The following is a 24874-nucleotide window of genomic DNA, read 5'->3' as shown; positions in this document are numbered from 1 at the left end:
TCTTTTATGCCCGAGGGCTCCGGAGGTCTGAGGCCCTGCTGTGGGGTGCGCCCCAAGCCGCCTCGGCCCGGAGAGCCCAGGGCTCTGGGGACGGGTCGCGTCTCAGCACCTTTCCTTTCAAGGCCGGCGACAGCGACAGCAGCCGGGGCCTGTGAGCCAGGGCTGGATGCTCTGGGGGCGGAGCCGCTGCTATCGGTGCCTTAGACACCAGTAGGTCACTTCCTATTTCTCCCCCTTTCCCTCCCAGGGCAGTGACAGGGATGGATGAGAACTGGAATACTAGACAATGGGGGAACGAATGACCCATCGCACCCGCACCACAAAGTTGGATTCCAAAAAAAAAAAAAAAAAAATTGAGTTAAAATTTGAGCAAGTCACAGAAAAATATATATAATGCTCTTCCATTTATAAATGGGCAAAAGCTCAACAGTCTGGTGCGAGGGCAGTGGTTCTCAAAGCACAGTCCCTGTGTCAGCGTGACCCGAGGAGTTGTGAGAAACACACATTTTTGGCATCTCTCCAGACCACTGAATCAGAACTGGGTTGAGGTCCAGCAATCTGTGTTTTGACAAGCTCTCCCGGTGAATTCTGATACATGCAAAAGTTTGAGAAACACACTTAGGGAAACTATAAAGTAAGACTATAAAGAGAAGAGAATGATTTACTCAGAAATTCAGGGTAGTGGTTGCCTCTCAAGGAGAGGAGTGGATGCAACTGGGGAGGGTCACGTGGGGGCTTCAGAGGTACTAGAAATGGGAAGAATTTCATTGTATTATTAAGGTGTACATATACATTATACCTATTTCCCTATTTGTGTATTTCATGATAAGCTATTTCTAAGTTTAAAAAAGGTTTGCTGCAAACATGCCAAGGGATTATATGCTTATACCACTTCACTGATACGGTAGAAAGCGCCAGAAGGTTAAGGATGTACCTAAGCATTGGGTTCCCCAACTCTCAGCTTCTTACTGTTTCACCCACCAGTGCTGGGAACAGAAGAGTCGCTAAAGCTGCAGTAGAAGATGTGGGGATCCGTAGCAGCTCCGCACCCAGCCCGCACCCGCCACCTGGGTCTTCCCGAGGCCCCGTCCTCCCAAGCCTGACCCTGACCCTGACCCTAACCCTGGCCATCTTTCCTCTTGTCCACACCCCTTTGTTTCTGAGCTGAACTTTTCCTGACTTTGTTGGGCGTTCACTCTTCAGTGTGCTTAGGGAAGGAAGGTGATCCCCTCCCCAAACTCGGGGTGATTTATATAAGCCAACTTGAATGCTCTCGGTGCCCCGGATGCGATTCCTCAGCCAGAGGCATATGCTCTGGCTCTGGCCCAGGAGACTGGGGGACCGGAGCTGGGAGAGAGAGGGTGAGGTGCTCTGGCTAAAAATTTCCCATGTCTAAGAATAGGAAGAAACACCCCTCTTCTTCACTGGCTCCCAGTGTCAGACATACGATGCCAAAACCTGCTCTAGCCACTCACGACTATGAGGAGAACCAGTAACGTGCCAGTAGGACAGGCTGTGAGACGGAGAGTGCCGGGCCCGACAGCGCCTTTGGGGTGCTGTGTTAGTTAATCCACCGTGGAACTGCCCCGCCCCAGACTTGCTCAGTAAGTCACGTCAGTAAACTCTGACTTCATGTTTAATCTACTTGGAGTTGGGTCTTCTGGTAGCTACAGTGGAAAATATCCTAACCGATACAACCTGTTTTTCTAGGTTTGTCCTTTTTAGTCATTTGCCCTTGAAGTTCAAATAAGATGACACTAGACGTTGACATGAAAGAAAAAATTAAATAAAATATTGTCATATCCTGTGTTTGTAACGGCTAAGAAATAGTTAATCAAACTTATTTTTTAAGATAAGAAACCAATATTAGTGCATGACTAAAGGTATTTTTTTTTAAATTTCAGAATATTACAGGGGTGCAAATGTTTTGGTTAAGTAAATTTATTTTTTAATGTTTGAGTCGAAGTTGTAAGTGTGTCCATCCCCCAGAGAGTGTGCACTGTACACGTTAGGTGTGAATTCACCCATCCCCCCTTCCCCACTCTCACCTGCTTCCAAACAAACTTTAAGTTGTATCTTATTTACTTGGAGTTGATCTTGATATTTCAGGAGCGGGCAGCGAACCTGAGATATGTTGACAGTAAGAGCCATAGAAATTATTTACAACCTCAGTTTTCAGTACCACGCAATCCTTTGACAAAAACATGCGCAGTTTGCTAGCTTTCCGGAGCCTGGAGCCCTTCCACCCTCCTGCTCTTCTTCCTGGGGTTACTTAGCCTTCAGTTTAATGTCCCTTTGAAAGGATGTCCCTGACTCAGTCTGCCCCTTTCATTGCTGTGCCATGCTTGTGTTCCTCGTAGCACCTATCACACTCCTACTACGTGTGCTTTTAACATCGTGGCTCCTTTGTTAATCACAGTGCTTGTGAACAGACACTCAGATACTATTTCTGGAACGAGTGAACGGATGTGGTCTGTCTCTCCACTCCCGACCTTTCCTCCCCAGCCAGCATTTGTGCCGGGGCCATCTGCAATCAGACCACATGCACAAAGTCAGGCTCGGGACAAGCAGAAATCACACAATTTTGGAAGTACAGTTCTGTGCTGCTTGGGACTACAGCCTTACAACCGAGAACTAGAAGAGCTAGGATTTGAAGTCACCTGAAAGGTACCAGTAAAGGTCGCTACCTCCTGTTATAGCAGACCTGACGGGGGACACACAAGTCCCCGTTATTACCCTGTGCACAGCTGTGTAAAAGGGCAGCCTGTGATGACAGAAGGCAGCGCTGCGCTCCTGCCGGCGGACCACAGCGAGAGCCGTGTTCTTGGCACGGATGGGAAGGGACGGGGCGCGAGGGCAGCATAGATCATCTAAACGAGAGGAGCAGGGAACTGGTTTTTCTAGAACAGCCACAAGTTCTCTTGGACAAATACACACCTGTCTGTTCATATAGAGTAAGTCCTCTTCCCTGGACAGCGTTTCTCAGTATACCTGACTCGTAAGGGCACCTTAGAGGATGAGGATGTGGACACGCAGGGAGGGAGTGAGGAAGGAATTCAGAGTCAGCATGAAGAAAGGCACAGAAGCGAGAATCCTTTTTTTCACCACTTAAAAGCTGCGTGGCTTGGGCTAGTTACCTAGTGACCGTGTGCCTCAGTTTCCCCCTCTAAAATGTGGATATTAATAGCATGTATCGCATAGGGTTATTTGGAAAACGACATGAACTCGTGTGTCTTAAGCACTTAGAGCAGTGTCTGGCACAGGAGTGGCTCTGGAGAGGCCGACAAAGTGCCCAGCGTGGAAGTGAATCACAGAGGCGGGCGCGGGAAACGCAATGAAAGAGAGGAAGGAGTTTAAAAAGATGCCAAGAAGTCTTGACTGGAGTTTCCAAGAATGTGCGAATAGTCCTTATTGCCTTTCAGTACTCAGCTCTGTTCTAGGTGTGGAAATACAAGGTTGAACAAAACTAAGTCACAGTACTTACAAAAATGACATTTTACGGTGGGATGGCAGAGAGGCAGGGAAAAGAACAAAAGGAAGGACGTGTCGGGGGCTGGCAGGAGTCGTGAAGACCTGCGGGGGGGCCGGGGGCACAGGTCCAGAGCGAGCCCGGCAGGGTCAGCAGATGGGCACTCAAACCCCAAGGGAAGAGGAACGGACGACAGTGTCTCTTACGCTTATTTTAACACGGAACCTCCTCCTCTTTTCCGAAAGCACATCTCACTGGATTAACGCCATTCAGAAAATGCCTTGGGAAACTGTGTTCAAAGTCCTGGACAGGGCTCAGGGTTAGCATGTAAGGCTGGAGTTAGAAACCCAAATGGCGTGTCTGGAAAAGGGGAGGTGCCAGGGAAGAAAGCGATCGTAAGTTTTTAAGGCAAAGTTTTGGCAACTGAGTGTGTTTTCCTGTAAAACTGATTCTGTGCTGGAGTTAACGTGAGATGGCCGTGGCTTTGCTCCCCCACATGGTGCCCACTTTTGCTCAGTGAAGAGCAGCAAATCATTAGGAAATAAGGGTATCTGGTGACAAAGGCATCATCTCCCTTCATGATGATTTGTAGAATTAAAAACAATAAAATGCTATTCACAGTAAACAATTACTGAAACCAGAACTCTTCACCAAAATGCATCCTCGGAGGCAAACCTTTACCAGTAAACAATTCACGACAGCTTCCCACGCGTGTACACACGTGGCCCAACTGTGCGGAAACACTACTGGTCTGTTTCCTCCGGCTTTCACAGCAAGGCACTCGCCACTCACAACAATGTCCGTGCGGTGGGGATGGAAACATCTTAAACACACACACAGGCATCTGGAACGTAAAATCTTCCAGACTCAACCACCGCTACATCCCAGGAGGTCTTTAGCTACTGAGTAATCTCGAAAGCATCCTTCTCATCTCGTACTACTCTGGGGCAATCTTGTAGATTTCAGAAATTCAGATCTCCAGAGTGCAACACTGATTGAAGAGATCAAGTGCCTACCTGGCAACCAGAGGATTCTTTCTCTACTAAAGTCCTCCGATTCTCCTCCCCTCCCGTTCAGTGAGACCTGAGGGCAGCCACGGACTTTCAGGGAGCAAACTCATTCACATGCTGGCATTTGGGTATCTCCTATACTCAAGAATGTCATATGTGAATTAATACATAAAAGGGCCCAAGATATACACACTGAGTTTTTGGATGCCAGTTCTATTTTTTTAATTTAATTTTATTATGAAGCCAAAGCTGTTAAGTCAAAAAAAAAAAAAATGTATCTTGAACACATATTTAAAGGAAAATAGATAATGTTATTCTAATATTAAATTCTCTTCATATTTCGGTTCTCTGAAAAATAAAATAACAAAGGCACCTAGGTGGTGCACAACCTGGCACAGAGCAGCCAGGACTGCGCGGGTCTGAGCCGCCCCTGGGCAGAGGCGGCCCCGACCCGGTCACGGCTCTGCGGACGTGGCGGGAACGCCTGCCAGGACTGGCTGGAGCTCTGTGGCATCCCCTAGAGTACTGGGCCCTGAGGAGCACAGTAACAGTATCTGGGCACATGCCCCCAACCCCTTCTCTGTTCTCTCATGGACAATGCAGAGCCCCCCCCCCCTGTTTCCTGACAGGGAGAGGGACAGGGATGAACCACCGTCTGCAGAGCCCACGGCAGCGTCCGTCTGGTGGGTTCTTTCGGCCGGCTACCACCTAACCACTGTCTTGACTTAAAAATTGTCTAAAATGCCGTGGATCGTGAATTAAAAATTACAGCTAAGTTTATTAAAAACTTTTCCTTAAAACTTGGGGAATTTTGTTGCTTCTGCCAATGGTTTTCTTTAATCAAGAAATATTAGACATCAGTTGATTGGAGATCAGCCGAGGCACTACACCCCAGGCTAGGTCCCACTGTTTCCTCCTTGCTCAGGCTTAGTCCAGAACCCGGGGAAATCCCTTCGCCTCTTGGATGTAGAATGGTAACAGAGCCCCCACCTACCTGCTTTCTATCAGGGAGAAGGAGGGACAATGAGATCCTGTCTGGGAAGAGCCAGGGGCCTGCAGGATAAAAGCTCTCATTCACACAACCGCACAGAGGCTCCTACTGACACACGCTCCTACCTGTGACAGTCATGGGCCATAAGAGAGGCAGCTAGAGTATAGAACACGCAGCACCGTGGCCAGGTGGCGACCCCCGTGAGCACAGGCTCCGAGAACGTGAAGGTGGGCAAAAGACACAGCGCCAGGCTGGCTCTCGGGGGTGGACCGGATCTGGTCGCCCCTTGGGATGAGCACTGCCGCCCAGCCCAGCAGAGACAGACGCTGCCCTGTGCTCCCGGGGCGCTGCCGAACCTTGTGGGTTCCCACCGTCTGGCAGCGCCGAGGTACTACAGGGCGGAACAGGACCATGGCGGGGGAAGCTGTCACACTCTCAGCGACAGTGAGGGGAGTACATGATGTTAATTTTATAAGAGTGCAAACAGATTTCTCTCTAAGGCATGTTCTCCTCACTGCCTCCATCTAAAAGATTTGGTCAACTTCGTATTTGTGTCTGTCAACAGCTTTGAGCAAGGTGATATTTTCTCTGCCAGGGACCCCAGTAAACTTAGACAGAAGTTCCCCAAATGGCAATGAACCAACAGCCGCACGCTGTGGCTACAAGTTGGAGAGAGTCCCGCCGTCTTTTGCCTTCTTGGCTTTGTGGTTTATCACTGGCATACATGGCCTTTGTCCCCTGCCTTGACCTCTGCCACCCAGACGTCTGAGAAACAGAACTCTGTCTCCACAGACTGTGGGGAAACTTAGTACATACTAACCACCTTTGTCCAGATTGAAATAACAATGCTAAACACACAGAGTAAGACAGCAAGTATGCAACTGATGGTTAAGAAAACTAAGATATCGGTAATTTATATTTAAGATTTTGGGGGGGGCTGGGTGAGGTGGCTCACGCCTGTAATCCTAGCACTCTGGGAGGCCGAGGTGGGCGGATCGTTTGAGCTCAGGAGTTCGACACCAGCCTGAGCAAGAGCAAGACCTCGTCTCTACTAAAAATAGAAAGAAATGATATGGACATATAAAAATACATATAGAAAAAATTAGCCAGGCATGGTGGAGCATGCCTGTAGTCCCAGATACTCGGGAGGCTGAGGCAGGAGGATCGCCTGAGCCCAGGAGTTTGAGGTTGCTGTGAGCGAGGCTGACGCCAGGGCACTCTAGCAACAGAGCAGCGAGACTCTGTCTCAAAAAAAAAAAAAAAAGAAAAGAAAAGAAAAAGAAAAAAGATTTTGGTAAAACTGTTTTGTGAACAAACCTAATGAATTTCTACTTTTCTACTTCACTGAGTCCTGTGTAATGAATCTATTTGCTGGCAGTTTACATACTAAATATGAGGCCAAGCCATCTAGCTAAAGAAATAACACTTATAAGTGGCATTGAAAATATAAATTTGACAATAATTTGGCAGATCCTACAAGTTCAAGAATGCCAGTTAGTCATGGCAGTCCTGAAAGGGACGCTTGGCAAATTATCTGGATTATTACGATAGATAAATAGCAACATTTTTGTTTTTAATTCAGAATGCGAATGACTGGCTCCACAGTGTGCCAGAGGAAAAGAATGTTTCAAGTCACTTGTGTCAAACCGAGAGAATGAATTCTTCAAGTGTGTGTGATTTAGCAACAGGAAAATTCCTTGAAGACAAAAGCGTAACCACATAATAATGTCTTACTGGGCTGGCACCAAGCTAAAAATCTGCAGTCTGGCGTTGTCACTTATTTTTGATGTTACAGCACTTAACTATCTTCGGGTGCATTTTCCATGGCCACAAAATCAGCATGATTTCCCCGTTAGTTTTTAAGAAATGGCAGGAACTACTGGACTCTTGTGGTAACAATTTTGACTCCATAAAAGGAGCAACTGTGAGAGATGGTGACAAGAAGCAAGTGCTCCTGTCACTTGAGGTGGCCCTCTGCTTATCTCCTTGGGGGTCTCAAAGTCGGAGATCAGAATAAGTCACTATTTCTACCTAAAATGATAAAAGGCATGACCACCCAACTCCTCTGAAAAAACTAATCTTTGATCAAATTCCATATGAGAAATATTAGGACAGATTATTGATATTTATCTTCCTAGGAAGCCGGATTTGGTACCCTTTTAATGAGAGAGGACAGAAAAACTGTCATACAACAAACTCCCACTTTTTGAGTCTCTCTGATAATTAGCTTCTTTTAGACAAGACAATACTGCAGCTAATAGCAGCTCAAACAGAAAAGGGGAGGACAGAGACAAAGGTTTTCCTCATCAAGCTGAGTGACTCAACGTTCAACAGAAGCCCACTGTCACATCATTCCTGCACTATATCTGGCTTCTTTATGTGACTTATTTGTTTACCTATTCATTTGACTCTGCTTTTTCAAATAAGGGTTTGAGAAGAAGCCAGATTTCAAACATAAAACTTACATAATCAACATTTAGAAAGTGCCCGATGAAATAAGGCATTGCCACCTGAAGCTCCTGACAGACCCAGCCAAGGCCACACAGGGCAATGCTTGTCTTTATGGTGGGTGGCATTAGTCTGTTAGTCTATCCCAGCGAAGGAAATTTTACATATGAATGGAAAAAAAAAACTTGAATTCTAAGGTCTTCTCATTTTTATATTTTTGAAGACAGAGTCTTGCTCTGTCACCCCAGGTGGAGTGCAGTGGCATCATCGTAGGCACTACAACCTCAAACTCCTGGGCTCCAGTGATCCTCCTGTGTCAGCCTCCCAAGTAGCTGGGACTACAGGCCCTTGAGCTGGGATGCCCGGCTAATTTTTCTATTTTTAGTAGAGAAGGGGTCATCTCGCTCTTGCTCAGGCTGGTCTCCAACTCCTAAGCTCAAGGGCTCCTCCTGCTTCAGCCTCCCAGAGTGCTACGATTGCAGGTGTGAGCCACCGCGCCTGGCCTTTTTATTCTTTAGTAGGGGTTCCTCCTCTTCCCTCTGAACAATACTGGGCTCTGGCAAGCCGAGTAGGATTTCAGCAGGGAGAGCTGAGATACGGGCAGTGGCTTGACTTTTGCTAGCACTTACTCATTTTTGAAATCTTCAGTAAAATGAGTAAGTGCTAGCTTTTATTCATCTTACTCTTCAATAAAACATGCCCAACACCTGTACAATATTTCTTTTGAAGGTTTCAGTGTACATTTATAGATGTCATCTTATTTATCCTCAAAGATTTTCTGTTGCAAAGATTTCATAGAGCTGCCACGTGATCACCGTGATGTAAGAAGAGACAGACAGCAGATCATCTGCAAATAAAAACCTGAGCTGGAAAAGCCCTATAATCTAACCGGAGACACTGATGGCCAGAGGCGGAACTGGCACCAGTGTGTCCTCACCACGTTGCAGGCACCTCATTGTTTGCATGACAACATACAGACATTCACATGTTTTTTGCCCCTTCCAGTCAATCACTAGACGCATGTAAAGGCTTATTTCTTAATTCTGTTAATTTGGGTTTTTCAAAAACACTAAGTATACTTCATAACCAAACTCCCCACATCTGTCATACTAGTGTGGGATATTAAGACACACATTTTGGGGGTAAGAGCATGGACTTTGGAAATTGGACAACATGGGTTCAAATCTCACTTTAGTGACCACGTGCCCCTGGGAAAATTATTTAACTACTGGAATCCTCAGTTTACGCGGGGGCAAGGGTGCCTCTTTGCAATGTTGTACCAAGCGAAATAATATATGCGAATTGCTTGGCACAAGGCTCCCCACGTGGTAGGTAAGGCCGCTACCCTCTTCGTAATTATTAGGAGCATTGCATAGAGTTTGAATATTTCCTGGTAAGAATTTTATAGCGTTCAATTCGCAGCGTAGAGAGTGGATCTTGGTAATGGCAAGGCGGCCACGCAACAGCTCGGCAAAGCCGCTGCGCTGCGAGATTAAAGCTCGGATGGAGGGAACCGTGGGAGCCATTCCCCGGCCCTCCCGGGTGCGGGCGCTGGCGTGGGCATGGGGGGGCGTGTCACTCACGCGGGGGTGACGCCCCTGGGCAGCCCCAGGGCGTTGACGGCGGCGGGCGGCGGCTGCGAGGGCAGCAGGGCGCTCAGGAAGGCGGCGGGCGTCTGGCCGGGGCCGAGGCGCGCGGGGCAGGGCGCGGCCGGGCCGGGGCTCGGGAGCGGGGGCGGCGGCGGCGGCAGCGGGAACACGTCGGGCCCCGCGAAGGCCGGGCCGGGGCTGAAGACCGGGGGCGGTGGCGGCGGGGGCGACGGCGACAGCGAGGACGGGCCCCAGGGGCCCTCGGGCTCGGCGAAGGGCTGTGCGAAGGGCGGCGCGCGGCCGAACTGCTTGGGCGTCGGGGACATGGGCGACGGGAGGCTGGAGGAGCTGGGGCTGGAGGCCGGCGTGCCGTGGCCGGACGCGGGGCCCAGGTTCTGCGCGGCGATGAACTGCTTGGGGCGCGCGTAGTTGAAGGAGCCGGAGGACTGCATGGCGGCGGCGGCGCGGGAGGCCAGCGCGCTCATGGGCGCGGGTGACACGCAGGGCTCGGGCACGGGCGGGGACACGTGCCGCGCGCTGGCCGCCTGCTCCAGGCGGACTTGGCTCTGCAGTTGCTGGAGCTTCAGAGGGTCCCTGGGGAGAGAGAGAGAGAGGACACATTCAGAGGGAACGTCAGCAACATTCGTGCCAGAGCACGCAGGGAGGACGGCGCGGGGAGCTCGGGCAGTCAGCTAGTATGATGGCTTCCCCCAGCGTCTGATGTGACCTCGACATCAGATGGTCCGAGCCAGTCTACAGGTCCTGATGGGAATTCCGTCTGACTTCAGGGGCCATGCTTTATTTTAACAGAACCAGAGGTAGTAAGAGAAAAACTTTTCGACTTGAGTTCTCTCACTTGTGGCCAATTTTTTCAAAAAGAATTCTATCAGAATGAGAAAATTAAAAGAAAAACACCACTTGACTGAAGTTAATTTTGGAAGATTTAGGTTAGTCCAATTTGCCTACTTCGGTGCTGTCAACTCTGCGTTCAGGAAATACCACACGCTGCCCTTTTTAAAGATCTGCTTTCATCTCTGCATTTGTTCCCTAAAAAAGTCTGTATTATATGCACAATTTTAGTAGTAAACCCTGAATTGCCAGTTACTTATACAAACCTTAATACTAACCAATATTGTATGCTATATCTCAAATACATGCAAGCAAATGACATCTATCTTTAACATGTAGGTGTTCAATAAGCAATAGCAAATTAATTTTGTAATGTAGATTTAATTGCCCAAATATTTTCCATTGAGAAGAGATAGTCTGAATTTTAATTTTTGGAATAAAAGTAAGCAGCTAGCAATTATCAAATATCTCACTCTTTTATTCAAAAGCTTCCCTGTTTAGCTCAATTGTACATCTAATATTGTACATATTTTCCTTTATTTGTATCAGGTAAACAAAGGGAGCAATGGCTGTCAGGAAAAAAAAAAAAAACCTCAACAGAAACTGAAACAGAAGGTGGCACTATAAAAGCAGATAAAACAAACAATTCTACGAATAGCAAAGCTATGCGCCTAACCTTAAAACCTTTTAAAACTGAAAAACAAAAACCCCAAACTGTCTTATCCATAGGCATTTAATCTTCAAAAATCAAGCTTTTAGAAACTCAGCAATAAAAACAATTGAAGCTGCTTATAAAAAGTCAGAAAAGATTTAGGCGTGTTATCAAGTGTTACTAGTGTGGGAACATCAGCAAATTCCATTCTCCCTCCTGTGTCTCCCATCACCTTCTATGATTCTCCAGTAAAGTGATTACACTTAAATCCAGGAAAAGACAGAAACTTTCTTGGGTACTGAAAGGTATAAAGAGAAGGTGGTTCTCTATTCTTAATGCGTGCAGGGCATCAAAGACTCGAACAACAAAGAACTTTGTGGGGTTCTGTTGAGTTAATTTCAGTGTTTTAAAAGCAGCCAGGCCAGTGCTGGGATTCGCCACTGCCCCAAGTTCCAGATGTCTCTGTGGTCTGGGCAGACTGTCCAGCACATGTGCTCTTGCATTTGTGTATTTAGAACTGGCCCAGGAATAGAACTCATAAAAACCACCCACCAGCTCTAAAACCCGGTATCCATCACTCTCATCTGAGTCCCCAAATGCTCCTTCCTGATGTCCCTGCCTTGACCATCTCTTTCCCATTTCCTAGCTATGGTAAAACGCATTCTCTTCCCGAAATGCTCATCAACTCTTCACCCGGCCTGGAAGTGATCTGTGTGGCCCTCCCCACAGCCACCGCTCCCCACCCTGTACCCGCCTGGGCTCGCGGTGCCCACAGCCACAGCTGCGTGCTGAGGTGTTGTAAGCTTGGCCTGGCAGCGGCAAAGAGCTGTGTGTGGTGGCTCTGCTGAGGCAGCCACAGACACCGTGTCGTGCCCTGCACCTGGAGCCAGGATGCCTCTGCCCAGGACTGGGGAGTTGCTCCCAGGAGCTGGCCTTTGAAGAAGCAGGGCAGGAAAGCCCAGACCAGCCGTATGTTGGTTTTCCGTGTGGTCAGCCCACTCATTTGGGCATTAAAAAGAACCCTCAAGTTTGCCCAAGTGGGCTTAAAGCTGCTGACGTACTACTTTTAGTAAGAAGTGATAGTTCAAGAAATTATCAAGGTAGCATTTCACGAGAAATGAAGCGTCATTCTAAGGACCTGGCTGCTGGTACACCCTGCCTGAAGAGCTGTGCCAGGGTTTCTGGCTCCCCGTTCTTCCGTGGTCCCGCACTGGGTGAAGAACAGAACACGCAGGGGATTGGAAGGGGAGGGAGGCAAGAGTAAAAACACACATTCTGAATCTTCAAGTGTCGGACTTGATTTCTGTGCAAAGGATAATGTTTTTTAAACACTAGAGTTAAATGGATTTGACAGCTGGATTCTGATGTGATGTAAATGTACAATTTTCTCGGTTCTCGTTATTTTTATTACAATTTTTTTTTTTTAAAGACAGGATTGCTCTGATCCTCTTGCCACAGCCTCCTGAGTTGCTGAGACTATAGGCCACCATGCCCAGCTAATGTTTTAAAAAAAATTTTGTGGAGACAAGGTCTCACTATGTTGTCCAGGCTGGTCTCGACCTCCTAACCTCAAGTGATCCTCCTGCCTCTGCCTTCCGAAGTGCTGAGCTTATAGATGCGAGGCGCCATACACGGCCTAAGTTATTTTTATAAAAGTTGATTTTCACAGAGATAAAAGGGCCAAGTGAATGACAGGGACCAGAAAGGCAAGGTTGTCTGTAGCTTTTGAAAATTACTTAGAAGCTATCTGTTATAAAAAATTCATCACTTCTCCAGTCCCCACCCCCCCTTTTTTTGCCGTCCTTTCTCTGAAAATGAAACAGGGAAATGACATCGAATTGAACGTTTTGTGAACAGTGTGTAAAGGATGAGAACGAGGTTACGAGTCTAGAGAGCCCCGGTTGCCAAGCACACTCTGAGTGCCACATTGTATAAAGCTTTGGTTTTGCCCACCTAATCCATCAAACTCCTCCAAGCTGCTTTTTCCCCCTCTCCACCACACTCCCAATTCAGAAAGTCTAAGAAATTCCCCACTTTTAGCCATTCTTCAATTCTAAAAGTTTCAATACTTAAGGAAATGAGACTGTCGGGGCTTTGAGCAACCGTGAGTCCGTGCATACGTGGGAGACCAGGATGTAAGTAACTGGTTCAAGGTCACGGGGCAGGTTACCTGCAGAGCCAGGGTAGAACCTAAATCTGTCCCTGGCTGCTTTCACTACAGGCCTGACAATGTAAAAGAACCTTGACCTTCCATGTGACCTAAAAAATCTGTCGCCGTACCTCCCTCCTGAGTACTTTATTCACTTTCATGCCTCTTTGTAGCTATAGCATCCAGGGCCTTTAGGATCTGAATCATCAGTCAAGAGTTTTGTTTCTGCTTTTGTTTTTAAGAGAGAAGGTCTCACTCTCACCCAGGCTGGAGTGCAGCGGTGCAATCATAGCTCACTGCGGCCTCGAACTCCTGGGCTCAAGTGAAGTCATCCTCCTGCTTGACCTCCTGAGGGCCTAGGACTGCAGGTGTGCCACCATGCCTGGCTATTTTTAAACATTTTTTTTTTTATAGAGCTGGGGGTCTCACTATGTTGCTCAGGCTGGTCTCAAACTCCTGGCCTCAAGTGATCCTCCTGCCTTGGCCTCCCAAAGTGCAGGCATTACAGGCCTGAGCCACTGCACTCAGCCTCAGTCAAGGTTTTAATACATATATGTAAGAATATTTGACTTCAAACTTGATTCTTTTTAGGGTGAAATGGTGCGAAGAGGAGAATATCTTGGCAGCTCAGGAAGGAAATATGTGCACACTAACTCAATGGGTTCTCCTCACACATTATAGAAAATCAGTAATCCCCCTGCCCCCACCCCAATGGTCTGCACAAAGCTTTTAACAAGAATAATTTTACAGATAGTTGGACGGGCAAAGATTTACATTTGCCAGGGATAAGGAGAGGTGCGGAACCCAATATATTTTCCAACTCAGTCATCTCACCTGCCACTAGATGAAAGCAAGTTTGGAAAAAGTTTAACCAGACTGAAAACACAGCCCCAAGCCGAAATGCAGTAGAGGAGAAAAAGGCTAGAGTCGCAGCTGGACCTGCGGGCGAGGCACCCAACCCGGCCAGCTACTAGCTGTGGGGTCGCTGTGAGAATTGCATGAGCACAGTGCCTGGTTCACGGCAGGAGCTCGGCACATCTTTCACCTCAGAAGAGCAGAGCCACATGAATCCCGGTTACTTCACAAGAGGGACCTTTAGAAAATGGGAACAGTGTTCCCCTTATTGCAGGGATTTTCGTCTTCACCTGTTCCCACCGCGAGTGGCCGGCAGGGAACGCGGGGGCAGGTGTGCGTGGGCAGGCGGGGGCGGGTGGCGGCCACCCTGCTCCCTGCGAGCCACAGGGCCACCGGGCACGGGCCCGAGGCACCGCCGCAGCCCTGGGAGGCAGGTGTCACCCCACTGTTAACATTCCCCCCGCACCGTGTCCGAGGGCAGCCCCCCGGGGCGCAGGGAGCCCGTGCGCGTCACTCTCCGCCAGTGCTCAGTCGGCAGGAAAGGGCTGTTGCAATCTTAGTTATTGTTGCTACACATGACTCTTTCTCTGGGGAACGGCAGCCCAAGTTCAAAGTAAATGATGTGAAAGTGAAGTTCTGGAAAACGGCGTTTGCGTAACCTGGAAACTCCTAGCACGTCCCTCCGGAGCGCAGTCTGGGTGGCGACGAGCGATGCTGACCACCACGGCGCCTCCTAACGGGCCGGAGAAACGCTGCGGATCGCAAAGCGGAAAAACATTCGTGATCCAAGAGTAAATATGCTGCTGTTTCATAAGTTTTCTTTCCACCTTGACTGTGATACTGGAAGCGACTGCGGGAAGACTTGCAGTACTGCACCCTCCGAACCACGAGCCCCTCTGCTCCTGCCCCTTGTGAGCACCCTGAAGGCAGGGACTGTCAGTCTCAGCATCGGCTCGACACCCAGCAGGCTCGCCACTGTCAGCGACAACAGCGTAGACTTCTGGCTGCAGTTTCCGTGCCCTCGTGGGCCCCTCAGGCATCGATAGGACAGTCCTACCATGGGAGGGCCCCAGACTGGACTGGGGAATCTTAAGAATTTTCAAATAAAAATAAGTGAGTCCGGGGATAAGCTGCCGGGTGCTCCTACCACATCTTCTGCCGTGGCTGGGACGAGCTCTGTATCTTCTGCATGAGCGCGCTGAATGTGTTAATTCTGGGGACTGAGGATACACAACTGGAAGTGACTTTATTCATGCTTCCGTTATCTTCTTTTTGTTCCATTACTCATGTCTCCATTGATATCTTCATATCATAGGAACTAGCTCTGCTGCATGAGGGTCAGTATCTAATAACTTGCTTTGTTTGGCACTAACTTATTGCCCCTTGCTAAAAGGTCTATAAATCACAATCTTGAGAATAATCGTTTACACAACAACGAATTAATATATGCCAGTGAGAATGTATGGTATTGGGTTTAAAGAAGGTTATCAGGGCAAAAATAACTATGAATTCAAATACATTCCCCTGAGGTTGGGGGAGGGGGCAGGGGTAAAGATCTGGGTTTTCTGTGAAGTACCATAAACAAGCAAATGTTAAAATCAAATTAAAATCAACCACTGCTTGGGAATGTGTGTGCGCGTTTAGCATGTTCTGCAAAATGACATGGGTTTCTTTACAAAGCCCCATTCTTTGGTCTTTAATTTACTCTGAGTCTTCTGTAAATCGTGCTGACTTTCCAAACAAAGCCAGCACTGAAAACAATTACACAGCAGAGTTCAAGGGCGAAGTGAGCTGAGTGAAATCAGCACACCACTCAAGTCTTTTCTAGAAAGACTTGTCCTTTGCGCTTAGAGTAAGAGCCACGTTTGGCTCCACTACAGAAAGAAGGTAGCTCTGTGTGTCTCGATACATAAAGCTGATCTCTGTTTGAAGTCATTCCATGCACCATGAGAAAGAGAGAGGGAGCAATTGCTGACCAGTTCCTAATCCTCCTGGGAAGCTCTCTGGAACAGCAAAGCACGGCCGAGTCGCTCGTGCAACACGAGCAACGAGGACCGAGGGTCGGGGAGCTGTGGTCTGGCAAGGGTCAGCGCCGACGCGAACCGTTCCCAGAAGTGGAGTCGGCTGCTGGCTCCCCAGATGTGGAGGATTCCCATCTGGGAGGTGCGTGGAGGTGCAGCTCTCCAGGGGTGAGTGGGCATCTCGGCTCCGTGGGCGCTGCAGGACGTAGGCCAAAGCATGTCTGGCCCTGCCTAGAGAACAGGATTTGCAGCCCGGCCTAACCCGTGTATGAGGAGGGACGTGGTGTCTGCAGTCGTGACGCGCCTGATGGATCTCAGTGACACGCGGTGCTGGCGTTGCAGCCTCCGTCTCTTTGCGGGGGAGGAATGTGAGGTTAGTTTCTAAAAGAATCAACTCCGAATCGCAGTTAAATGCCTTGCATGATTTTCATTTCTGTTGCCACGAAGGCCAGTGAAAACAGCAGGAAGATATTAGTTGATTCTTAGAAAAACAAGGCTAATTTAGTGGACATTAAAGGGAATTAATATGAACTGTTCCTAATTGAAAATGTTTGGTATTAATTCTTAACATAGACAAAGTAAAACTTTGAAGAAAAATCTATTTCCCAACCTTTTATTCATACTACTTGAAGCAAAATCAATGATGTCATTTCTAATTGTAAAACACCAAAGAAAAGCTCCCTGTGAGACACATGTTGAGAATATTAATGTTGAATAATTAGGGGAAAAGAGATGGACAGATACTTCCCTTTCTGTTTTACAATGAAGAATTTGGCATATTTTAAGGTTTTGCCATGGTTCAAGTTTCCTCAACTCTCCACTTTGTCACTGTGCGGAGGCTTCTGTCCTGCCGTGTCCTCTGCACTGGAGCCCCCGCTCTCTGACTGGGTCCCCCTGAAACGCGGCGTGAGTCAGCACCTGTGAGAACGAATTCCTACTAAGGGCAAAGAGTCTTATCCTTCAAAACAGGTAACCGTTATCTGACCAAATGTCTTTACAAAATCGCGATTCTCTGTGCCGCCCCAAATATTTTATCTTCAGTGTCTTCCTCTCTACTCACAGGTGAGCTGCTCAGTAAATATCTGTTGAATTTAACCGAAATCCCTAGATTTCTCTAAAGTACAGAACTCTTCCATCCAGCTACAGGGCACTCAGCGCCACACAGCTGCGCTTTTCTCAGGGAGGGATCTTGGTGGCCTCGTTGCAGGCAGGCGGGTTAGTGACAAGCACAGGACTCAGCCACACAGAGAAACGTTCGAATCCTCGAACTCCAGCTCTGCCACAAGGCATCTGTGATCCTGGATAATTCCCTTATCCTTTCTGGGGCAGTTTCTCAACTTTATAATGCAGTATCCGTAAGGTCCTAATAAACTTAGATTTTATGACTTGTCGTCTTTAGACCTATAAGATTTAAACATTATAAATAAGCATTTTAAAGGAACTGATAAATAACTGAACGAGTCCAAGTATGGTATTTATTTTTATATATACACACCCCTTAACCTTATCATATGCTGTTTTCATATTCATGTCATCTGTTTTGAATATATATATATTTTTTGTAAACAGAAGTAGATTTTAAAGGCATTAGAGAGGCAGACTAAAGTAATTCCATGGTAAATCTTTTTATAAAAGGAAGGATACTTTTAGTCTGTGAATAATCATCACCTAATTGGTCAACATTAGTTGTATTTTTTTTCTTAAGACAGATATTCTTACAGATAAATTCTGCCCAGGAAGAAAACAGTTCCTGTGGGCACAGGGCTGACTGTGGGTCTGCCGTAATGCTCAATGCTCTCCTTCAAGAAACATTTCAGTGCCTCAGTGGCCAATGATCTCCTGACAAACCTTCCCCTCTTTCCACCACAACCCTGTCTTACCCTTTGACCTGATTTTGGAAATATTCCAAAAATCGATGTAAGCCATTTTGTTCAACATGAAGCTAGGGGTGTACTATGCTCACGACCTGCAGTCCAGCCGTCCACGGCTCTTCTGTCCTCGGTCTTGGTGTCTCTGCATCATCTGACGGTGACCACCGCCTGCTCTTCCTAGCAGCTGTCTTCTCCCGACGTCACCAGCCACCTCGCCCTGCTTTCCCACCCCGGACAGGCACCGGGTTCCCCCCGCCGGTTCGTTTCCAGCTCTCTAAATATGGGTGTCCCACCAAGATGGAAACTTCTTTTAGGCCCCTCTCTGCACAAGGACTCAACTGCGTCACCCTCCCCCCCCTTATCTCCCTAAGCCAGACCTCAGTCGTGGATCCCGAGTCTAGGACCCGTTTCCAAGTGACACGAATGTGCCACTTCAAATTTAACAGCGTCCCTCTCACCCCAGTTTCTCCCCTAATATCTAAAATTCCCACCATTTGGCCCCAAGCGGTCCCAATAACCTTATCTCCAACTGCTGCTCTAGCTCCACTTTCTCGTTTTCCAAATCAGTCTCACTATTCGGGTTTTCCTTCCTTGTGGCCTTTCTGCACCGCCCTCTTTTGGGAGCCCCACCCGCACCACGCTCTCTCCGTCCACCGAGTCTGTCTTCATGTCTCTGGGACAGTTTCAGTGTCTCTCTCTCGAAACCCTCCCTATCCACACACGGCAGTTCCTCCGCCACCGCCGCTGACCGCCCGGCCCACGGGCCGGTGTGGTGCCGTCAGGGTGTGGCAGTGGCATCTCAGGCCACACTCCCAGCGCCACATGTGTTCCTTGTACCCTGTGGATTATGACAGCGTTTGTGCCCAGATGTCACTAAATACCTCTGAGGAGATTGCTAGACTGCGTTTCTTGTGGCATATGAGAGAGGAAAATGTGTCTTGTAATAGTGGAAATATATATACACACACACATATATATATGAGAGCTCTTATAACGATAGTACTTATGTTTCTGGCTTTTTAGTGTCCAAAATATGAAACCCCACCCCCCAGTGAGAGCGTCGGTGACCTGGTAAGGCAGCTCCTGCTCTGGCATCTGCCAGGCGCTCGGTCACGACCCAGGCAGGGGCAGCCTGGACCAGGGCCCATTTTCCATTTTATTTGGTAACCAGTCAAACACGCAAGGAAGTTTATGTTTACCTGAGGAGGGGCGCCTCAGGGGTACTTTCAGTACCTGGTGGGAATTTCGGTCACCTCGGCAAGTCTCTCCTTTGACAGGGCCCATCCTTCCCACTCCTGCCCTGACCTACAGCCACTTTCCAGAGCATAGACTGTGTCCTCAGATAACAGGCTGGTCCCGGTATGAATGAGGCCACGGTTCCCTGCGTGTCACCTTGTGGCAGGCCATATAGACCCGGCAGAGAGCTACTCACACGGCCACTGTGAATGCCCGTGTTGGGGGGAGAATCCAAAGCACGGATGTCTGCCCTGGTGTTTCAGGTGTCGTGGAAGTCCCGCCAGGAACTGTCGATGGCCGATACTAAGTTAAGAATGTGTAGGCGGAGGTCGTGCTTTATTTCTGGTTGATGACATGGCAGTCAGCATTCATGAAAGCAAGGAGTGACTCACTAGTAGGTGGAGAAGTGGATGAGTTCCTTCTTAAAATCGGCTTCCTGAAACTCCGAGTGGGCAGACGTTTGTTTTCATGATCCAGCATTCACTCCCCCTCTGTCCGGCAGCAGCGTCCCCTCCCTTCCCTTACAGATCTGCTTCTGCCCTGTTGCGTGTAGGTCTGCCCGGCATAGTCCTCTGACCCTCGGTGGCAGGGTGGGCGTGTGACCCGGGTCTAGCCAGGCATTACATGGCTTCAGCAAACCCCCAAGGACGAAGACACGATCCAGGGCAGGCCGGGCCCATCAAGGCCCTTCCCTGGGGTGTTTCTCACTGAAGACGGAAAGGAAATGTATCTCTTTGTCCTTTGACAGCTAACGCAAAGGCCAGAATCCCCCAGAGTTGCTGGCCATCATGGAACAGTCTACAAAAAGGAAGCCAACTCGTAAAAAGCTGAGAGATAAAAGACAACAGTTAAAATTGGATTCTATATCTGCATCTGAAACCAGTTTTATCTCTGAATTCCATGTATCAATTAGCTTCACCCTTGGCCCCTCAGCTTTTTTTTGCTTAAGTTCGTTCAAATGGTCTCTAACACTTTTTTAAGAAAATGGCCTTGGAAACCCACCAGTCCAATTTCCTTATTTTACAGATATGGAAATAAGGAGAGATTATCAGCTGGTTGGTGCCAAAGGCGTGACAAGAACATCTTGCCGGTAAGAATAATATTAAAAATTAATAGCACTGTCTAAAGTTGATGAGTCAACAAATAGATGAATACATACAACTGTGAAAAAACACCACCAGAAGGACTAAAAGCAAATGGTTAAAAGTGTTGATCTCTGAGCGAGACTAGCATGAGGTAGAAGGAAGAAATCTTTTATTTTGCTTTTTATAACCTTCTGTACTGTTTGAATATTTTTAACCATGTACATTCAAAAAATTAAGGTAGTGGTTGAGATTATTCTTAACATACAAAATAAACTATTTCATCTTTATAAAAACCCTAGGAGATAGGCTACCTTTATCATCTCCATTTTACAGAGGATGAAATTGAGGCACAGAGATGTAAAGTACGTTGCCTGAGGTTACGCAGCTGGGATGGGATTTGAACCAAGGTCTGCTCAGCACCAGCCATTACAGTGTCTCTGAGCAAAGCACCACGATTCGTGGGTTACTAACCATGCACACTGTGACTTCCTCAGCCACAGGGACCTTTCTAATCTGGGCTCCACCCGAGACGGTGGCTCTGACCCCAACACTCCTAGCCCCTCTGTCTTGTGTCACTGGTATCTATCTCTGAATCCTGGTAACAAAACAGCTGTACATAGAGACAGCCTAGATATGCCCTGAAGACATCCCATATATTTAATTTTAGGGAGTTTTGTCTCATGTACTCAGCTTTAAAAACTTCCATATATTGGAGAAACTATAAGAATATACAAAGCAACTTGAAGGAGTTGTTTTAAAACTAAGAAAGTAAATTTGCTTCCAGAATTTATTTCAGCTGGCATCATCAGCCAGCATTTATGACATTGAGAAGCTGTTGCATGCTTAGTCTCTATTAACTAAACATCCTGCGTGTCACAGCTATCCACTGTATGTCCAAAAACGCAGTGCAGGCACAGGAGATGAAACTGATTGATAAAGGTTCTCAGTTCATATTTTGCAAGTAAAATGTGAATCCAAGTATCTGAGAACAGACCTGTCACCTAATAGCAGTAAGTCTTCACTTATAGTTCTGTCCTTCTCTATCCTCTTTGAACAAGATGTTTGTTATAGGAAAATAAAGAAATAGAAGAAGAATAATGCCCAAAATAATTCAAATTGAATTCTTAAAAATAGCTTTGTTTTTGGAATCGCAGACGGCCCGTTATAGCCTCTCCTGCTGCTGGGCTTCCTCGTGCCCTCCTGGTGCCGCCCCCCAATATTTCTGTGGCCTGAACTAGATCATTCCGGCTCGCTCTTCATACCTGTGAAACGGAAAGTTGGACTATTTTTAAATAGTTCCCTTCAAATATTTTTTAAAGTCCCTCCAAGCTGTAAAATCCACTATCTAGTCTTTCAAGATTATACATCTGAATATTACTAATACTGCTCATCTGTTATGTTACTCCATCTCTTGAGAGACTATCACTAAATAGGAGGAATTTTAAAAAATTCCCATTTACATAGGCCTAGAACTGAAGAACTAACCATTTCTGAATAAATAATAAGCTGCCAATAACATTTTCTACATATTTCAATCTTGAAAGAGTAAATAAACGAAAGGAATGCACAGTTGGATCTGGGTGCTCAGAGTAATTTATTTTCTCTCCAAGGTCGCCCACTGCTAGTTGAAATGTTAAGGCCGCGGGTTCCTTGCCTGCTCCCCTTCCAACCTCTCCACAGAAGAAGGAAAAAGTTATTGAAAAAGCTCAAAAATGCATTTTGGCAAGCCCAAGACACGTAGCTTAGCAGCGTCAATTAAGAGATTTGTGGCCGTGGAAAAGGACGGTACATTTTAAATGGCTTTGACTCTTCTTAGCTTTTGACCAACTGACCTTGACATTCCTCAGAGGCCAAAGGATGAGCTGCAGCCCTGACGTGCTGACCAGCCTGTCCCCTCGGGGACAGATCCGATCCTGCCAGCAGTAAATGGAGTCCGTCCAAATGTGTCTTGGGAAGAACTGTAATAAATGAGGTTCCCTCCCTGAGAAATGACTAAAACCACTGAAATAAGTCTGAGATAAAACAACCCAATTATTGAATGCAGTTACTCTGAAGAAAAAAATGAGAGAAATTTATCATAGCTGTATGAAGTTTCCAACACGGTTATATATGACTGTGTATATTACCTGGCATTCTATCAAATGGGCTTTTCCATAGTATGGCATTTACGACCATTTCCAACACAATAAAAATGCTGCAAAATCTTGAAATGCCTTTCAAAAGAAGAAAACTTTATAGTATAATATGTACAGCTGTAGTATTGAGCTTATTTTACCGTACTTTACTAATCTTTTCCAAAGCATGCAATGTTTGGTGCACACTGCATCTAGGTTTCATGATTATACTGTAAGATTATAGACAGTAGGGGCCCTTCGTTTAGGGAAGGAGTATGTATACCAGCATGTGATAAAACCAGCCGTGGACAAAGCCACTCCAGTGAGCGCAGCATCTGTGTGATCACATACAGGCTCGGCCACCTGAGCCGCAAGCAGGTTTGGTGCAGCCGCCGGCAGAGCCTCTCCCAAGTGGAGACACCAAGGTAAGAACTTCTTTCACTAAAAGGCTTAATGTTTTAAATAACTGAACTAAAAAGTCATTTCTAACAAGAATACAGATAAAAGAAATATATGTTCCAAATCAGGTCCCAGCAAGGGCGACTTCTGAAGGGTGAAGATGAGTCCTAGCTTAGAAGTCACGTAAGCCCCTGGTTCAGCAGCGTGACATCCCAGGACCCAGCTTCTTCGTGTGTGTGTTTCTGCATGCGTGTGTGCGTGCACAGACACACGACTAGAGACAGTGGTACCAGCGTGCTGTACATCTTCAAGTTTAAATATGATAAAATTGTGCCTAAGGACTGTAGTCCTAAATTCCTAAGTAAAAATGATATAGAGTATATCTTTCATTCCTAACTTGTCCTTTTAGGTGTGATCTTATCTCTTGATTGTGGCCACCAATAATCTCAAGAGCACAAAGCAATTCATACCAGGGAACCAAGACTAGTAGGTATTTTTGTTGTTAATATCTTCTGAATAAGATAAGATTAATGTACCTGTTTTAAGTATAGAAACATAAAATTTACTAGTGAATTTTTTCTTGCTGTGGACATCTGTTGATCTCTAAATAAAAGATCCACAAAATTTACAGAAATGTCAAAACGAGCCAGAAGACATTAAAGCATTCAAGCTATGTGTTAATGACCTAGTAGACTAAACCTTTTATTTTTTTTTCTTTTCTCCCTTCCAGGAGCATCATGCTATCGTCTTTCAGAAGTTATTTCTGTGCAGTAGCAGGAGCACATGAAGGCGCAGGGCGCCCCGACGTTCACCGTGTTTCCCTGCGGAGGGACCGCCAGGAGCGCAGCGTCCTTGCTGTGTCCTCCCTCCGGATCTCGGCTCGAGGTCAGTGCGGTCAGGGGGGTTTCTCCTCCTTTTCTGGGAGGGCGGGGTCTGCATGGAGCTGTGGGGTGCCATCTGCGTAACTCAAGGGCGAAGTACTTGCTCGCTTGGCCCGACGATACCTCCCTTTCTCCTCCGAGTTCCTCTCTCAGTTGGTCCCAAACTTGAGTAGGGAGAAGGGATAGCTCCTCCTCAAATAGAAATCGTTCATGCACTTTAATGCCTGAAAGACCCTCAGACGTGTGGGCTCCCTTGCTACTACATCAGCGCATCTTCGAAGCAAGGCACTGCTTAGCATGTATTTGCAGGGGCTGCCCCCAGCTCTGGTGAAGGGCAAGGAAGGCGTGGGTGGCCTCAGCTTTGCCCAGTGCAACAAAATAAAAGCATTGAGAGATCCCTTCCCCCTTGGAAGGCAATTTGAGAGCCATGCGTTGGTATCTCAACAGGGGCCTTTGGGGGCAGTGTCCCAGTCCTTAAGAGAGGCAGGAAGACTGGCTTCCTTCCACGCATGCGTCTCCCTGGGCAGTCTGGCAGACACAAATCTACCATTTCTAGTGTCCACACCCCTCCTGAAGAGAGAAAACTTGTTTATTATGACTCCTCTTTTATTTCTGCTGATTTAGATAACTTAGTTCAGCTTTACTCTGACAAATATCTATGTTTTTAGTTTCTTACCTGTAAGAAATATTGTCATCAAGTTTTTATTATGAAAATGGAGGCCAGGTGCCTTACAAGAGTGTGCAATCAACACAGTCTTTTTGCCCAACAGAATGTAACGTTTTTGGCTCAGAGAATTAAAGCACAATCGTGGTTCTTGAAAATCAATGTAGTAGTCATAATAAAACTGAACTCATAATAACTAATAACTGCAGACATTTCTATATGATATTTCTTTTTATATCTTTTGGAATTAAATTCTGTGATCCTTAAAGTGATCATAATGCACATGATAAAAAATGCAAAAAGGAAATCTTACCAAATCCTATTGGATTTCCATATGCAAAAAAAAAAGCCTCCACTCATGCCATATACAAAAATTAATTCATGTATCTTCAATATAAATATGAACCTAAAACTAAGGAGAAAATCTTTATGACTATAAGGCAAGATTTCTTAGCTAAGACACCAAGTATGATCATAAAAGAAAAATTTGATAAATTGGATGGACTTCATCAAAATTAAAAACTTCTGCTCTTCAAAATGCAAAAGATACAAAGAGAACATCTTCATCTCATATTTTTTTCCTCCCAGTCC

General features: G+C 46.8%; 1 protein-coding gene across 2 annotated transcripts in view; it reads right to left on the bottom strand.

Annotated features, from left to right (window-relative positions):
* Positions 1 to 24874, bottom strand: part of PALLD (palladin, cytoskeletal associated protein) — a 304188-nt gene that overhangs the window by 32076 nt on the left and 247238 nt on the right. For both annotated transcript variants that reach the window (XM_069493521.1, XM_069493522.1), the window contains exon 10: positions 9502 to 10101. In XM_069493521.1, the coding sequence (XP_069349622.1) occupies positions 9502 to 10101 (600 nt within the window). The remainder of the gene's footprint in view (positions 1 to 9501; positions 10102 to 24874) is intronic.

Source organism: Eulemur rufifrons, chromosome 18 (assembly GCF_041146395.1).
Source record: "Eulemur rufifrons isolate Redbay chromosome 18, OSU_ERuf_1, whole genome shotgun sequence".
In the NCBI taxonomy this organism is placed as follows: Eukaryota; Metazoa; Chordata; class Mammalia; order Primates; family Lemuridae; genus Eulemur; species Eulemur rufifrons.
The sequence above is the reverse complement of the archived record's forward strand: the minus strand, read 5'-3'. Positions and strand labels throughout refer to the sequence as shown.